At 43.6% G+C, this 15,624-nt stretch overlaps 1 protein-coding gene and 1 pseudogene across 2 annotated transcripts in view; one reads left to right on the top strand and one right to left on the bottom strand.

The window, feature by feature from the left end:
- Window positions 1–3,626: 3,626 nt before the first annotated feature.
- Dnah3 (dynein, axonemal, heavy chain 3) overlaps window positions 3,627–15,624 on the top strand; it is a 172,819-nt gene continuing 160,821 nt past the window's right edge. Inside the window, exons 1-6 of one of the 2 annotated variants that reach the window (XM_039101168.2) lie at window positions 3,627–3,857; window positions 3,943–4,175; window positions 9,263–9,367; window positions 9,879–10,101; window positions 14,815–14,887; window positions 15,248–15,422. In XM_039101168.2, the coding sequence (XP_038957096.1) occupies window positions 4,146–4,175; window positions 9,263–9,367; window positions 9,879–10,101; window positions 14,815–14,887; window positions 15,248–15,422 (606 nt within the window). In that variant the 5' untranslated portion in view covers window positions 3,627–3,857; window positions 3,943–4,145. Of the gene's footprint in view, window positions 3,858–3,942; window positions 4,176–9,262; window positions 9,368–9,878; window positions 10,102–14,814; window positions 14,888–15,247; window positions 15,423–15,624 lie in introns of those variants that run through there. The other variant, NM_001427640.1, reaches the window with a different exon arrangement.
- Window positions 8,086–8,736, bottom strand: Rpa3-ps1 (replication protein A3, pseudogene 1; annotated as a pseudogene).

Raw genomic sequence — 15,624 nt, 5'->3', positions numbered from 1 at the left:
GTTGGAATGTGTATGAGTGGACAAAACACATACACATTAAGTAAATAGATAAATGATGGATGGATGGATGGATGGATGGATGGATGGATGGATGGATGGATGGATGGATGGATGGATGGGTGGATGGATGGATGAATGCTTTACAGATACATTCCTCATGGTTGGGGAATAGTGGTAGGGTGTTTTCCTGGCATATTCTCGATCCAATCCCTATCACTGGGGAAATTGATGTTACTTCAGGCACCTTAGGTTCCAAGAAATAAGCTGATAAAGAAATGAGCTTGGAGATGACTGACGGGGTTGGTAAGAAGTTTAAGGGACTTCACTCCAACTCCACTTACATCAGAAAGGGGAAATGAAGCACCCAGGGGGTCATGGGTAGACAAGGGTGTGTCCCTTAAGTTTTTAGTTTCAGGCACTGTCTGGCTTTACCCACTTTCTGTAGCTGCAGTATGACACATTCCTCACGGGGTTGGGGGGTGCGGGAGGGGTAAGGAGGATGTGTTTGTTTTTCTTAGAGCATCAGCAGGAACCTTGCTTTGGAAAAAAAAATCGAGGCTTCTCTGGAATTTCAGCTTAAGGGCGCCATCTAGGGGCAGCTTTTTGAATCCTCTAATCCTCTCCCTCCCCTCCCCTCCCCCTCCCTTGCCTCCTCCCCCTTCCCCCCACCTCAGCGTCTTTGTTGGTGGTCAGTAGGTTGTGCTTCTCCCGAGTGTCACTGCCTCTGCTTGTGTTTCTCATCTGGGAGTCTAGCATCTCTGTAGCACCAAGAACTCGACTCTCGAAGAACACTCAAAGGATTGATAAAATACCCATGTGAAGCTCCTCGTAGGCCTTTCCACAGCTTCTTACAGCAGTGAACTGAATATTTTTATCCCTTCATCCCCTGATGTGATGGTATTAGGTAGTGGGGTGGGGGCATTTGCGAGATCATTAGTCAAGAAGATGAAGCCCTTATGAATAAGATAATGCTTTATGAGGGGGAGGGGAGGGGAGGGGAGGGGAGGGGAGGGGAGGGGAGGGGAGGGGAACTTTCTTACCTCTTCCTACTAGGGTACTAGGACAGAGCACAATAAAAAGCTGGCAGTCTGGACCCCCTGCTGCAATTTCACCATGCTGGCACCCAGACTTCAGACTTCCAGCTTTTTGAACTCTAAGAAATGTTTCTTGTTGGTTTTCTTTTTTAATAAGCCATTCATCCTCTGGTACTTTGTTATAGTAGCCCCAATGGGCCTAACATACTTGTTCTTGTTAAGCAATCTTTCACCCCTCTGAGATCTATCCTGAGCACTTGGCTATGAAAAATAAGAAATGGGGTGTGTGTGTGTGGGGGGGGTCTTCAGCAATGCATTCACCTTAACTGTTAATAGTCAGAGCCGGAACATGGCCTAAATCCAGCTGACCTCTCCTCTAACGTGAGCAGGAACACCAGCAGATCACATCTTTCAGTAAACAGAAGGTCTTCTTGTTTTAATGTCTTTGAACACAGCTAGTTTTTAAAGCATGTTACATTTCAAACAAGAACCTATCTCCTTACCCAGGAGCCTATGGGCTTGTTAGCACCATGCTGGTCTCTTTCTACGCTCGCTTCACATGGATGCAAGTCTGTGTGACTCACTGATGCACAGGGCTGATCTTATACACTTTATGTATGTACTGAGCAGCCAAGCTGGCCTCCTGTGTGCCAGGCAAGTCTTCTACATGTGAGCCACATCCCAGATCCTCTATATACTTTATGGTAAGAAATATTAGTGTAAGGAATGAGGAAGGTCAGATTTGAAGTATAGAGAGCAGAACCCTGAGCATAAAGTGGGAAAAACTTGAGTTGTTTGGTGTTTTTTAAAGGGGCTGAAAACATTGATGCCCTGGGCAGTTGCTCTGTGGAAAGAACAGTAATAAAAAGCTTCATATTTTATCCACTCGAATAGAGAAAAGCCAAGGTTGGAGAACTATGTATCTCTGTTTTGCTTTCCTCCTGCATTGAATTAAGGGAAAACTCGATGGAGAGACAGACACGCACCACAGCATCCTGAGAGTTTAACAAGTGTGATGGTTTGCATATGCTTGGCCCAGGGAGTGTTAGAAGGTGTGCCGGAAGTGTGTCACTGTGGGGGAGAGCTTGGAGACCCTCCTCCTAGCTGCCTGGCTTCTTTCCGGTGAAGATGTAGAACTCAGCTCCTCCTGCACCATGCGGGCCTGAAGGTTGCAACGCTGCCATGCTCTTGCCTTGATGATAATGGACTGAACTTCTGAACCTGTAAGTCAGCCCCAGTTAAATGTTGTCCTTACACTGGTCATGGTGTCTGCTCACAGCAATAAGACCCTAAGACATAAATCTAACTTGGTTTCAAGAGAATTTTGAAAGCGGCAGTGTAATAAGCACTTTGGATGCTGGTGCAGTGGTGAATCTTGGGTAGGTGTGTATAAGAGTATACATGCTTGGATGCCTGTGACTATTATATTGGTGCTAGCCACAACATCCATAAAGAGCCTGTGGCATTGAGTGACAGAATTGTCCCATCGGACCCGGATAGAGAAAGTTCTCAAGACATAAGACTACAGTGGCAAAAGTGGGGAAGTTCTCTTAAAACCAAGTTTACCCATCATACACTGGGCTGGTCTCCAATATTACACAAACTGAGCATGGTGGTTCACACTTGTAACCTCAACATTGAAGAAGTAGAAGCAAATGATCAGCAGTACAAAGTTATCTTCAGACCCTGTCTCGAAATGTGTGTGTGTGTGTGTGTGTGTGTGTGTGTGTGTGTGTGTGTGTGGTCTGTGGTGTGTGTGTGGTCTGTGTGGTGTGTGTGTGGTCTCTCTGTGTGTGTGGTCTGTGTGTGTGTGTGTGGTCTGTGTGGTATGTGTGTGTGTGTGTGTGTGGTCTCTGTGTGTGTGTGTGTGTGGTATGTGTATGTGTGTGTGTGTGTGGTGTGTGTGTGTGTATGGTATGTGTGTGTGTGGTATGTGTTTGTGTGTGGTCTGTGTGATGTGTGTGTGTGTGGTCTCTCTCTGTGTGTGTATGTGGTATGTGTGTGTGTGTGTGTGTGTGTGTGGTCTGTGTGGTGTGTATGTGTGTGTGTGTGTGTGGTCTCTCTGTGTGTGTGTATATGGTATGTGTGATGTGTGTGTGTGTGGTCTGTGGTGTGTGTGTGTGTGTGTGTGTGTGTGTGTGTGTATAAAACTCCTAGGTGAATTCAGATAAATTTACAGTGTGCAAACTGTTTTAGACATATTATTATCCCTTAAAGCAAACCTGATGGGTGCTCACAATATTATCCCCTCAAAAAAAAAAAAAAAAAAAAAAAAAGAACAAGAACGTGGGATTTGAATGTGAAAGCTGACCCATTCACCTGAAGGGATAAATGGATTTGCACAAGTTTTGCATCACCTAATGGGCAGTGCAAGGTCTGGGTTAGACCTCCAGGACTCAACAGCAGCCTGGGAGCCTTTAGACCTCTCCTAGGTCATCATCTCTTATTGCTACATTCCTGGGCCCTTCCTGAGCACCCCAACTCCCTTGTCACCAATCCTTCCTGCTACTCAGCTCAGCCTCCTACTAAGGGAGCCAGCAGGTCAAGCCCAGTCTTGTGTTTAAGCATAGCAGAGGCCCCTCCTCTTAGCAACAGACGCTAAAGCCTGGTTACCTGCCAGACCTGGGCACTGGCTCCATTGCTGTTAGAAGGGATGAGGGGCAAGGGAGAGGAATTTAGAGTCCCAGGGATGCTATTTGGGACAGCAAATCCTCTTCTTCATATTAATATGTAACTGTGCTTTGATTTTGCCTTTTGCAGAGGCTTCAGTGTGTTCTGGGAAGTTCCAAGAGAACTACTGAGAGGAGAAAAAGAAGAAATGCTGTGAGGAGTGGGGACTAGAGGGGGACTTCCTGCAGAAGGCCAGGTTGCCTCTTCATCATCTTTCCTTTCTCTCCCTTTTTGACAGGGATACCAGATACCAGCGTCTATGACCTCAGAAAGGCAGCTCTGTGTCAGAACCTCCAGAGAGCCTGAACGTTCCGCTGCTCGAGTCCCCATTCTGCCCTAAGGAACCACAGATTTCAAAGCAGTTAGATGGGAGAGATTGACCCTCAGAGAAACTGAGGACTCTGCATTCTTCCTTTAATCGGCACACTTAGAGCAGGCGCCATGAGCCAGATCGACTGCTCATCGCAGAAGGTGGGTGTGAAGTGGAAGGCATGTTTTTCTGTACTTATGTCTCCAACATGTCGGGAAATGAGTGTGTGGGAGGGAGGGACGTTTCACACAGAGAGATTGCCATGTTAGATTTCCTTTGACCTAGAAAATATGTTAAATGCATTTTTTAAAAATTTTACTCTGGAAGTTTAGACGTAGAACCTGTTGTCCTTTTCCTTCCCTGCCAATGCCATTAGACTGCATACTTCAACAGGCAGGTCCCCTCTTTGACTGCACATCACATTCTGACATAGTCTTGGGCTGGGAAGATGACGGCTCCGTGGATAAGGACGCTTGCCACACAAGCATGAGCAAGGACTTGAACTCATCTGCCAGCACCCATGTTAAAGTGGGCATGGAAGCGTACAGCTATTACTGCAGCCCCAGGGGTCGGCGGGCAGTAAGGTGTGAGGGTTAGAGACAGGGGAGTCCCTGAGGCTTGCTGGCCACCATCTTAGTTACAGGCTCAGTGATAAACCTGGTCTCAGGGGAATAAGATGAGAAGTGACCAAGTAGGACACCTGACACCTGTGCAGGGCATGCACACTGACACAGACATAATAATCTTTAAAATCATTGTTTAAATTAGTAAACACAGTGTCCCATAGGTATGAAGGTTCACTCCTGTAATCTCATGGCCTTGGGGGATGAGGCAGGTTAGACTGTACATTCCAGGGCTGTCTGGATGGACGACATGGTCTCAAAACAACAATAACGACCTTAGACATCAGAGTCTTGGCCATCACCCTCAAAGACTCTGATCCAGATTTGGAGCATGATGGTGGAGAGCCGAGAGTTCTATTTTTAACTCAGGATGGAAGGATTCTAGTGCAGCAGCTCTGCGAAAGCCATCGAGTGCGTTCAGAAATAAACCGTGTACACTGGGTTATGCCAGTAGACTCCACACTTGGGAAGCCGAGCAGATGAGACTAGCCTGAACTGCTTAGTGGATTCCACCTTAAAAACTGCCCCAAAGTCATGCTCCTACCCAATCCAGGTGAAAGCCGATTGGAGGGAAAAAAGCCCAAGATGCTAAGACCCACTGGGCTGTCACTTCAAGTCCCCAGGGGAGCATTTAAAGTAGATACTTTGTAAATTAGATCTGTTATGTATCCAAGCCTGTGCTCTGAAATCAAAACGCCTTAAAACTTATCCAAGAAAACACCTAGACATTCCTGTTGTTAGCAAACCATTTTACCTAGTGAGCATGCTGTTAACAAGATTCTCCAACTACTCCCATCAGCAATTCTCCCTCAGAAAATTCCTAGCCAGAATTAGTCAGGAAAACTCCCAAATGTGCTGCAGAATGGATTCCTTCCTGCCTGTGCTGATTATTCACCGTGGCCCTGCATTCCTGTCCTACAGGCTTCTCTGCAGAGGTCCTCATACTCTGTGACCTGCTCACTGTTTGCTTTTTTTTTTTTTTTTGTTAGCTGGAGAATGGCTTCTCTGTCTGCTTGTGGGCTATACAGTGTGTGTCTTCTCTGTCTGGAGCTTTCTGAGTCACTGTCTTTGTGTCTGTCATAAGACTGACCCTTTCCCAGGTTAGGAAGATAGAAGTATAATTTACTGTGCCCCACACCTCAAAGAATCTTTAAGTTCTGACAACCAAGAAGGCCAAGTTAGACACAGGATTCCCGCTGATGCCATGAGATGTCTTCTCCTTCCGGTGACTTTGCTGGCTTCTATTTTGCTCCATTTTAAGGCAGAGATGACTTGGGAGTCCTGAGCATACGCTGCCTCTCTGTTGATGACCCTGATGACAGAGGGTGTGCCTTCCTCTGTAGCTCTGGCAGAAGTATGAGGGAACACTGTTAAAATGCCTGATTCACATGCCCTCCTCGCCAATCGCGATAGGTAGGAACATGGAGCCATCTGATTGGTCTCATGCCCAGAGCCAGAGGCTAGGATCAGACGCATTGTGCCACACAGATTGAAATTGTGGTAGAGCAGATTTTCCCACGGGGACTATAGTCTGCTTTTTTTTTCTGGTGGGAGGATCAACATCCCAGGTGCTGTTGGCACTGGGATCCAGTTTGCCTCATAGCAGAAAACACAACCGATAACCCCGCTTCCCGATGATTTTAAGATCCTTCTCTGATTCTGCAAGGCCAGGGCTGCTGGGTTTAACTGCTCATTCCCGTTCTTGCTGTAACTCGTGATGTTCTGTTCTGGTGGTGTTTGTTGCTCTTTTAATGAAGTTCTTATTTAAAACAGATTTTAAAATCTAAGCCAAAGGAGAGTTTTGCACTGACCACAAAGTCCTCTCGCACACAGAAGCACAACGCAGACAGCCCTGACCTACTCACTGATACATACAGGGACCTTGAAGGAAACAATGAATACCTTCAGTCCCTGAAAGCCCCCTGGCCAGACTCTTGTTTGCGTGGTATTGTACCTGATAGGACTGGTTAATTCTCAGGTCCTTGAGATTGAGGTAGAGAACGAAGAGGCAGTCAGTGACTTAGATGAGCATATTAGAGCTGGGTATGACGGTTCATGATTGGAATCCAATACTTCAGAAGCTGAGAGGAGAATTTTGAGTTTGAGACCAGCCTGGATTATAAACCCCATCTCAAAAAACCCAATCACCCAACAATAAAACTAAATTGGGATGCCACATTCTATAAGATGAAAGGTCATTGCTTCTCAAGAACCAAGCGGTTCTACCATGATTAAGTACCCATTGGCCAACCATGAATGGGTAGCAGCCTTTGAAGAAACACTGCCTTAGGCTGTGAGATCAGTGAATCTGTTTCATGCTTTCAAAGATCTCGAGCTGAAAGTACAGCTGTGATCATGGCTTTGCATGTTCTCAGCTTTATGGTCCCATGACCTTCCTAGACTAATTTGCCAACTAAGGGGATCTTGCCACTCCTGACATTTCTGGGGTGAAGAGTGATGAGCATTTCAAAGCTACTGCCCTAGAGGACAAGTCTACCTCTTGTGTGTTTGGGTGCGATACCCGTCATTCTGGATCTTGGTTTGATCAGCTAGAATGGGCTACCAAAAAAAAAAAAATCCTTAAGGTCGTGCATGGTGTCATACAATCATTTGGGTAGACAGTGTTGCTTATTTAATGATATAGGAGCTCTGGGGGTTAATGGAGGTTAGGGGTTATCAGTGAGGGGTTAATTAGAAGTGGTGATTCATGGCTAATAGGGAATCCTACGTCCCTCTTCCACCCCAGCCTGCACTGGCAATCTTGCAAGCCATAATTTGCAGACCCAAGTAAATAAATCTCTAACACAGCATCTCATCTTACACCAGAGCTAGTCCAAAGTCACATTCTAGGGCTAAAGTCTGAACCAACATTAGCTTTTTAAAAATTCTTCAAATTATCCTGAAAGTGAAGAACAGCAGAACCCCTCCAGCAACACAGCAGTTTCTCCCCCGGTGAGGGAATGATGTGATACGTCTCTGTCACACCTCAGATGAGGGGCCTGTCTTTTTTTTTTTTTTTTTAATTCTTTTTTTTGGAGCTGAGGACCGAACCCAGGGCCTTGCGCTTGCTACGCAAGTAATCTACCACTGAGCTAAATCCCCAACCCCGAGGGGCCTGTCTTGCATAATGGGGCTAAGTCTTCAGACAAAAACCTCATACAATACTGTTCAATACATAGTCACTTTCAGCTCTGTTCATGAGAGGCACATGGTTACTGAGAGTGATTATGGAAAATAAAAGTGCACACCCAAGGCTCACACCGAGTGTATACTCACTGATGAAAGGTGACTCCCACACTTGTGGGTTGTTTTTTTTATATTTTTATTTTTTATTGAATTATCAATTTTAAAAATTTTATAAAAAAGACTTAGTTGTAAACTGTCATATTAGATTTACAAAAAAATATAAAAAAGACCAAATTAAATATTAGAAATTATAGGAGTCTTTCCCTTAAACTGAAGAAGTGTTCTTTAATAGCCTTCAATGTAGCCCACTGGCAATCTTAAGAAATTTAAGAAGCTCATGCATGTTGTGTAAGCCCTAAAGAAAGAAACTGAGGAAACTCATTGATAATTTTCACAGCTTCATTGTAAAGTGCAAGATCAAAGTGATTACAATCTTCCTTAAACCGGATATAAGATGCACATAGTGTGGTTGCCTTGGCTGTGATTTTTCTAACTACTTCTATGATTCCAGAAATTTCTTCATTCAGTGGGTTCATCAATTCAGTGGTTCCATTTTTTCCTTCTGCATCAGAAAGAATAAACTATTTTTCCAGTGGGATGAATCTTTTCCAGCTTCCCCACGAAGCACGTGGGTTAGTCAATATGCTGTGTTAACATGCTGGCATTGATGGGCACTTTGGGGAGTTCCATTATGTGCCCAATGATTCTGCTGCCAACACCCTTAACCTGCAGGAAAGCAGAATATGATATCCACACTCCTGTTTCTTAAAGGGATCACAGAGAATTGCTTCCATGCTTGTTAAATATACAGAGAATACCAAACTATTGCCTGAGTATGTTTTTAATCAAAACTTTGTATATGTGAAATGCAAGAGTCAACTTTTAAAAGCTCGTCCCACAAGCCTGGTGACATGGGTTCACTCCCCAAAACCCACATAAATGTGGAAGGAGAGATCCAATTCCATAAAATTGACCACTGGTTTACAACATAGGTCACATCATGGCTCACACATGCACACCAAATCGTACACACACACACACACACACACACACACACATACACACACACACACACACACACATACACACACCATGCATACACAATAATATTATGAGTATTAGTAATAATTGGTTAAAAGTGAAAAGAAGTTCACTTTTAATCCTATCCAAGCTTGGGTAGTAGGCACACTCAAAACTTAGGCTTTCCCTGTAGGATAGGAAAATAAACAGATAGCCCATAGAGGAAAATCCAAAGAGGAGGGGTTGGAGAAGAGACAGGCTGATGATTTAAAAATGGAAACAGTCATGTATAGTGGATGGAGGGGTCTGAGCAGTACTGTGTGCATAAAACAACTGGGAACTTCTTCAGTTATCACCCTCTCCAGAGCCCAGGAACCTGTCCTAATTCCTGAAGAGTAACTTTGTTCCCATTCCCACAGCTTGACAAAAGTGACTCCATACATCACATGAGCCACTCCCAGGCACGGCCAGAACTGCCTCCTCTGCCTGTGTCTGCAAATGAGGAGCCTTCTGAAATCTATAAGGTTAGTGTTCATGGCTGCCAGGCCTTCTGCTGAGGGAAGAGAATGCCCCTCACCTGTAGGGGTAGTCATCGGGTTCTAGTAAGTTTGAATAGTCTTGGCAAGTGAGATCAATGGCTCTTGCCATTTTGCCAGTAGAAGACACTACAGCCTTACTCGATAAAGCATTTGTGTTTACACGAAGGTGTGTTTGCATCTGGCCTTGCCCTTTACACACTGTGTTAGAGAAACTCGGCAGCTCCACTTGTAAAGTGAGAGGAGTTACATGCCTTTCTCCATGTTCGTAAAAAATAAAAGCATATTGTTGCCTCACTCTTGGGTGTTCAATGTCAGCTGTTTTCCTTGGCCTCAGAGATCTTCCACTGGGCAGAGAAGTATCCATGCACAAAGTATTTCTCAGAGTGTGTGGCAAGTAGAAATACAGCATATAACGTGTGAAACTCTCAGTGGGAGCAGAGCTCAGGTCCACAGAGATGTCTCTGACTATGTCTCCTTTACGTTGTTTCCCTCACAGACAGTCATGTCACACAGCTTCTATCCCCCACTGATGCAACGCACATCCTGGACCCTGGCTGTGCCCTTCAAAGAGCAGGACCAGCACCGTGGACCCAGTGACTCTATTGGCAATAACTATTCCTTGACAGCTCGGGACATGAAGCTGAAAGACCTGGTGAAGGTCTACCAACCCGTCACTATCAGTGTCCCTAGGGACAAGGCCAGTCAAGGACTGCCATTAGGTACTTGTAACAACATGCTATAGTTTTGTGCAGAATGGGGCTTCAAAGTGAAACTTCTACTCCTGGGTTTTCATCCTGGCTCTGCCTTGGTTGAACCTAAACTTGAATAGCTTCCTAGAGCCTCACTTTCTTTACCTATGAAATGGAAATTACTAAAATGGCCAGAGTCTGTGCATCATTTTCAAGCACCAGCACTGCCTAATGTACTCAAACCACATCACAGATGGCTACCTCACAGACTACCCAAAAATGACATAACTTAAAGCGAATCCTAACCACCATCTCTCTGTTCATACAGATCAGATCTCTGTATTTTGGTTTAATTGGGTAGTTCAAGCCAAGATCTCTCACAAACATGAAGTCAAGGTGTCAACCAAGAGCTTAGTCACCTCAGTACATAGGAAAGGATACTCCCCCAGGACTGTGCCCATGTTTGAGTTCTCATTGACCGTTGGCCATCATTATCAGTGCCTTGCCACATGGCCTCTACATAGGATAGCTTACACTGTGGCTTCTGCTGGAATCAGTGAGAAGAGGAAGCAAGACAGAGCTAGCATACCAGAAACCACAGAAGTTTTGAAAATTAACCTTAAAACTGGTGTCATCATTTTTACCATAGGCTGTCTGTCAAAAATGAATCACCAGGTCCAGCTCATGTTAAAGTCATATCAGGAAGTGGGGATCATGGGAGGCATGCGTTTTGGAAACTGTTTACCACAATGTCTTAGACATTAACTTATTTCCTCCCACCAAGTATACATACATTTGCTTACAGGGCCCTTTTGTAATTTTTGTTAGATACACTTTGGAGTCACTCAATCTGTTCTCTGTCTCAATTTTCATTCCCCTTCTGTGATGCAAGTGAATTCCTCAGCTATTATCTTCTAATTTTCTCTTTGACTCTGCCCAGTATTGAGTATTCCATGTCTAAAATATGCTACTGTGCTTGCTTGTTTGGTGTATGTGTGTGTGTGTGTGTGTGTGTGTGTGTGTGTGTGTGTGTGTGTGTATGTGTGTGTGTGTGTGACAGCTTTATTTTCATTACTGTGATAAAGCACCCTGAACAAAAGAACTTAGGAGAGAAAAAAGGCTTATTTGGCTCCATTATGATTGGGAAGTCAAGACTGGGAACCAAAAGCAACACATTCACAAACAGAACAAGGAGAAAATAAAACATGTGTCCTTGTCCACTGCATACTCAGCTAGCTTATTTTACTATTGTACAGGTCAGGACCCAGCCCAGGAAGTGGTACTATTCACCGTCTGGGTTGGTCTTCCCGCCCAGTTAACAATCAAGACAGCACCTGTAAACACGTCTACAGGCCAGCCCGATCCAGACAACTCCTCAGTAAGATGCTCCTCCCAGTTGATTCTAGACAGCGTCAAGTTGACAGTTCAAACTAACCAACAGAGATATCGACATCTTTCTATTTTCAGATATCTAATAGGTTCTATTGTGATTTTTTTCTAGTTTCTTTTTGTTGGTTTTATGGTCCTGGCCCTGTAAACATCATTTGGAGGATTCTGGGGAGCAGTCCTTGGCAGCATTGTGTGTTGATTGAATACACATGCATGTCTCTAGGATCTTATCTTTGCACATTCATGCTTCAGTGACATAGAGCAAACATTAAACTCCCAGTGTATGAGATCACACCTAGATATTGCAGTAATTTCCACCCCCAATAAACCCATATCAATATACACACTCCAGTCATACATTTATAAGCTATAAGCCTGGATTGGGAGGCTCTATCCACGCCACCCTATCCCCCTGCTACCTGCAATCTCTCCTGGCCGAGTGGTTCTCTCCCATCTTCTCTTCCTCCTCCCTCCTCCTCCTCCCTCTATTCCTCTCTTCTCTTTTAGTCCTCTCATCCCAGCTTTTACTTCCTTTGCCCAATCAAAGGCTCTAGCCTTTATTTGACCAGTAAAAATGGGCAAAAGATTCACATATCATCTGAGTATGTGAGCAACTGCTAGTCAGAGGGTACCCCTTCCCGAGGAAGCAAAATTAACATCAGAAAACAGCATTAGGGCAACTCACAGCACCTAGAAACTTGGGTTTCAAGTTCTAAATGCTATACCATGATTCTTGTTTAAGTCTGAGTTTCCATCACTTCTCAGACTTTTGGCTAAGATCAAGTGAAGCCTGAGTTTCCATAACGAAATACATAACCTGAGTAACTTATAGACAACAGGAATATTTTAATCACATTCTGGAAATTGGAAAGTCTTAGGCCAAAAAAAGCAAAAAATCCAGTATATAAAGAGGGTTCATCCTGTTTTAGATATCACTATCTTTTTTAATTAAAAAGTTTTATATTTTTTTTGTCATTTGCTCACCTCCAATGCCTCCCAGATCCTCCCTACCTCCCACCCATCCAACTCTTTATGTTCTCTTTCTCAAAAAACAAATGAAAACAAAGGTAAAAAAAGACAAAAATAAAAAAACAAAAAGCATACACATGTGTGTATGTATGCACAACAACAATAAAACAAAACAAAAACAACAACAACAAAACCACAGTTTGATTTGTGCTGGCCAGTTACTCCTGGGCATGGAGACTGCCCTAACATGTGGTTTATATACCCAATAACAATCCATTGCAGAAAACTGATTTTCCATTTCCCAGAAAAAGTCAACTGCAAGTTTTCCTTCTTGATTAGAGTCGGACCCTGGGTTCACCAACCCTCATTAGTGCTGGGATTTTTTTCTGGTTTGAACCTGTGCAGGTCTTGTGTGTGAGGTCACAGTTCCCATGAGTCTATATGTGCATTAATGCTGTGGTGTCTGGAAGATGCTATTTCCTTGTGTGCCACCCATCACTTCTAGCTCTTAATACCCTTTCAGCCCCACCTTTCACCTAGGTCCTTGATCTTGAGGATAGAGGTCTGATTAAAGCAACCCATTTAGGATTGAGTGTTCTAAAGTCTCACTCTTTGCACATTGTCCAGTTGTGAGTCTCTCTGTGTTAATTGCCATCTAGTGCAAGAAGAAGATTCTCTGATGAGGCTTGAGAAAGGCACTCATCTATGGGTATAACAACGTGTCATTAAACATTTTACTGCTATGTTCCTTTATTAGAATAATAGTAGCAGATTGTCCCCCTAGGGCCCATGACCTAGCTAGTCTTCAGTTCTTGGACACTTTAGCAGTATTAGATAATGGGTTTCATCTCATGGAATTGACTTTACACCCATTCTTTTAAAAAGCAGTTGGTTATTTCTATGACATTTGTGCCACTGTTACACCACTATATCTTGTAGGCAAGTTTCTGTTCTATGTTACAAGGTTTACAACTGGATGACATTGACTGTTGATTTTTCTCCTGCAGTAGCATGCAGAGTAACTTGTAGCTTCATGAACACTACTCAGGATGAGCTAAGCTTCTAATTGGGTACCAGCTTTATTTCTCCAGGTTTGAGGACATAAGTGGTGTCCTCAGCAATGGGGTTTTACTTTTAGGTGGTGGAGAATGACCAGTAGTCTTGGCAATAGCTGCAATGTTTCCGGAGGTCTATAGGACACCTTCGGTTCAAAACTCAACAAGATACAATCCATTTCCAACCCAAGAGGTCTTATTTGTAAGTCCAGTTGAGGTATTGTTTCTCCTATTATATGGTGATACCTTTTAAATTTCTTTCATAGATATCTTAGGAAGCTTCTACAGTAGTGGGTTTCCATGTAGCTTTTCAAATGTCTTGTAGTGTTCTCCCTCCCCATATTCCCTCCTTTGCCCTGCCTTCCCATCCCCTCCCCAATTTGATCCTACTAATCTAGTTTCCTCTTCATCTCTTTATAGCACTATTTTCTATTTCCCCTTTCTTGGAAGATTCCTTCCTTTTTCTTGTGTTCTTACTACCTATCTAACCTCTATGGTTATTTGGATGGAAATACAGTTATTGAAACTTAAAAGCTAATAAACACATATAAAAGAAAGCATGCAACATTTGTCTTTGTCTTGGTTACCTCCCTCAGGATCATTGTTTCTGACTCTATCCAGAAATTGCTGCATTCTCAGAATAATTTTTTGGTTGAAAGAAATTAAAGGATCTCTTGAGTTCTCATTTTGTAAGGGAGGACATCTACTCCCCACGTCTCTTGAAGTGTTGCTTTAGCTATAAGTATATCTTTAATATTTCTATGCTATGTTTAATTTCCTTGGGCTAATCAAGTATTGGTCTCCAGTTAAAATTTACTCAAATAGTTTTTGTATCAAATATTAATTTATCTGTAGTTACCTTCTTTTGTTGCAAATGACTTTGGTTTATTTAAAGCTATTATGTACTTGCTAGAGACGATACTGGTTTTTTAATTTGTGAGTATCATACAATTTTCCTTTAAAAAATAAATCCACTGAGTATAAAAGCTTGGGTCTACTTCATGACAAGTACTAAATAATATGACTGATGCTTAGAAAATAGAACATAGAATGTTAGGCAGTGAATTGAAGAGGAAATTGTTGGTCGCTGTTAAATATATGAATGAATGGAGGCACACTTATCTTCATTGTAGAACTGAGAAGCTGAGACCAGGAGTAATTAAGTGGCTTCTTCAGAGCCACACAGGTAACCGGAGCATACCTTTTCTACCTCACCATATTTATTCCCCTTACTGTTCTCCAAGACCATCCCCAAGGGCCACATCCCTGCAGACAGAGAATGGCTCAAGGCTGCCCATCTCTGATGTCTTTCTTTCTCCATTCTCCACAGCATCTAAAACCTCAACAGAGCCCTCCAAGAAGAAAATGAAGTTGTGCATCAAAGGCAAGGATGATGCTACAGGGTAAGGTATCACTGTGGGTGCCATAGAATAGAAGGGATTGGAGTGAAGCAAGGCACTATCTGGTCTCATTCAAATCATAGCCTGCTTCTTGGCTCCAAAGCATGGTCACACACTAAGTACATTTCCTCCCCTGTTTCTCAAGGCTCTCTCTAAAAGTAAGTTAATGAGCTGAGTAAAGCCAGTGTTTACAGCATGTGAAGCGCTACATGGCTGGGTCTTCTGACATGCACATATTAGATGTCACGAGATGGCATCAAGGAAAGGTGCTTCCCTTGTGATCCTCAAGTTGGAAAAGTAGCGCTGACAAAATATAGTTGCCTCAGTGGGACTCCTAAGAGATGAGCTATAATAACTTTTCAGGACACCGCTTGCCTGCAAACACTCATCCTCTTCGAACATGAAGAACGCCACGGACTCCAGCTTGACCTACCCAGAAAGCAGACCCATGAGTCCAGAACAACAGATGGATGTGATGTTGCAACAGGAGATGGAAGTGGAAAGTAAAGAGAACAAACCGTCTGAATTAGACCTGGAGGTACTTCCTACCGTGACCCCCACCCCCGACATGATAAATAGGATCTTGGCATCGATTCTTAAAAGCAAATGGCAGAGTCACCTGGGGGAATGTTCAAAGAATACCAAAGTCCAAACTCCACCACAGAGCACCGAATGAGGATTTGGATGTGTGTATGTTTGCTTTCTCTACTTGAGGGGGAGAGGCACATGGAGGTGCAGAT

The sequence above is a fragment of the Rattus norvegicus genome, chromosome 1, assembly GCF_036323735.1.
Source record: "Rattus norvegicus strain BN/NHsdMcwi chromosome 1, GRCr8, whole genome shotgun sequence".
Taxonomy (NCBI): domain Eukaryota; kingdom Metazoa; phylum Chordata; class Mammalia; order Rodentia; family Muridae; genus Rattus; species Rattus norvegicus.
Note: the sequence above shows the minus strand (reverse complement) of the source record. Positions and strands in the feature narration are given on the sequence as shown.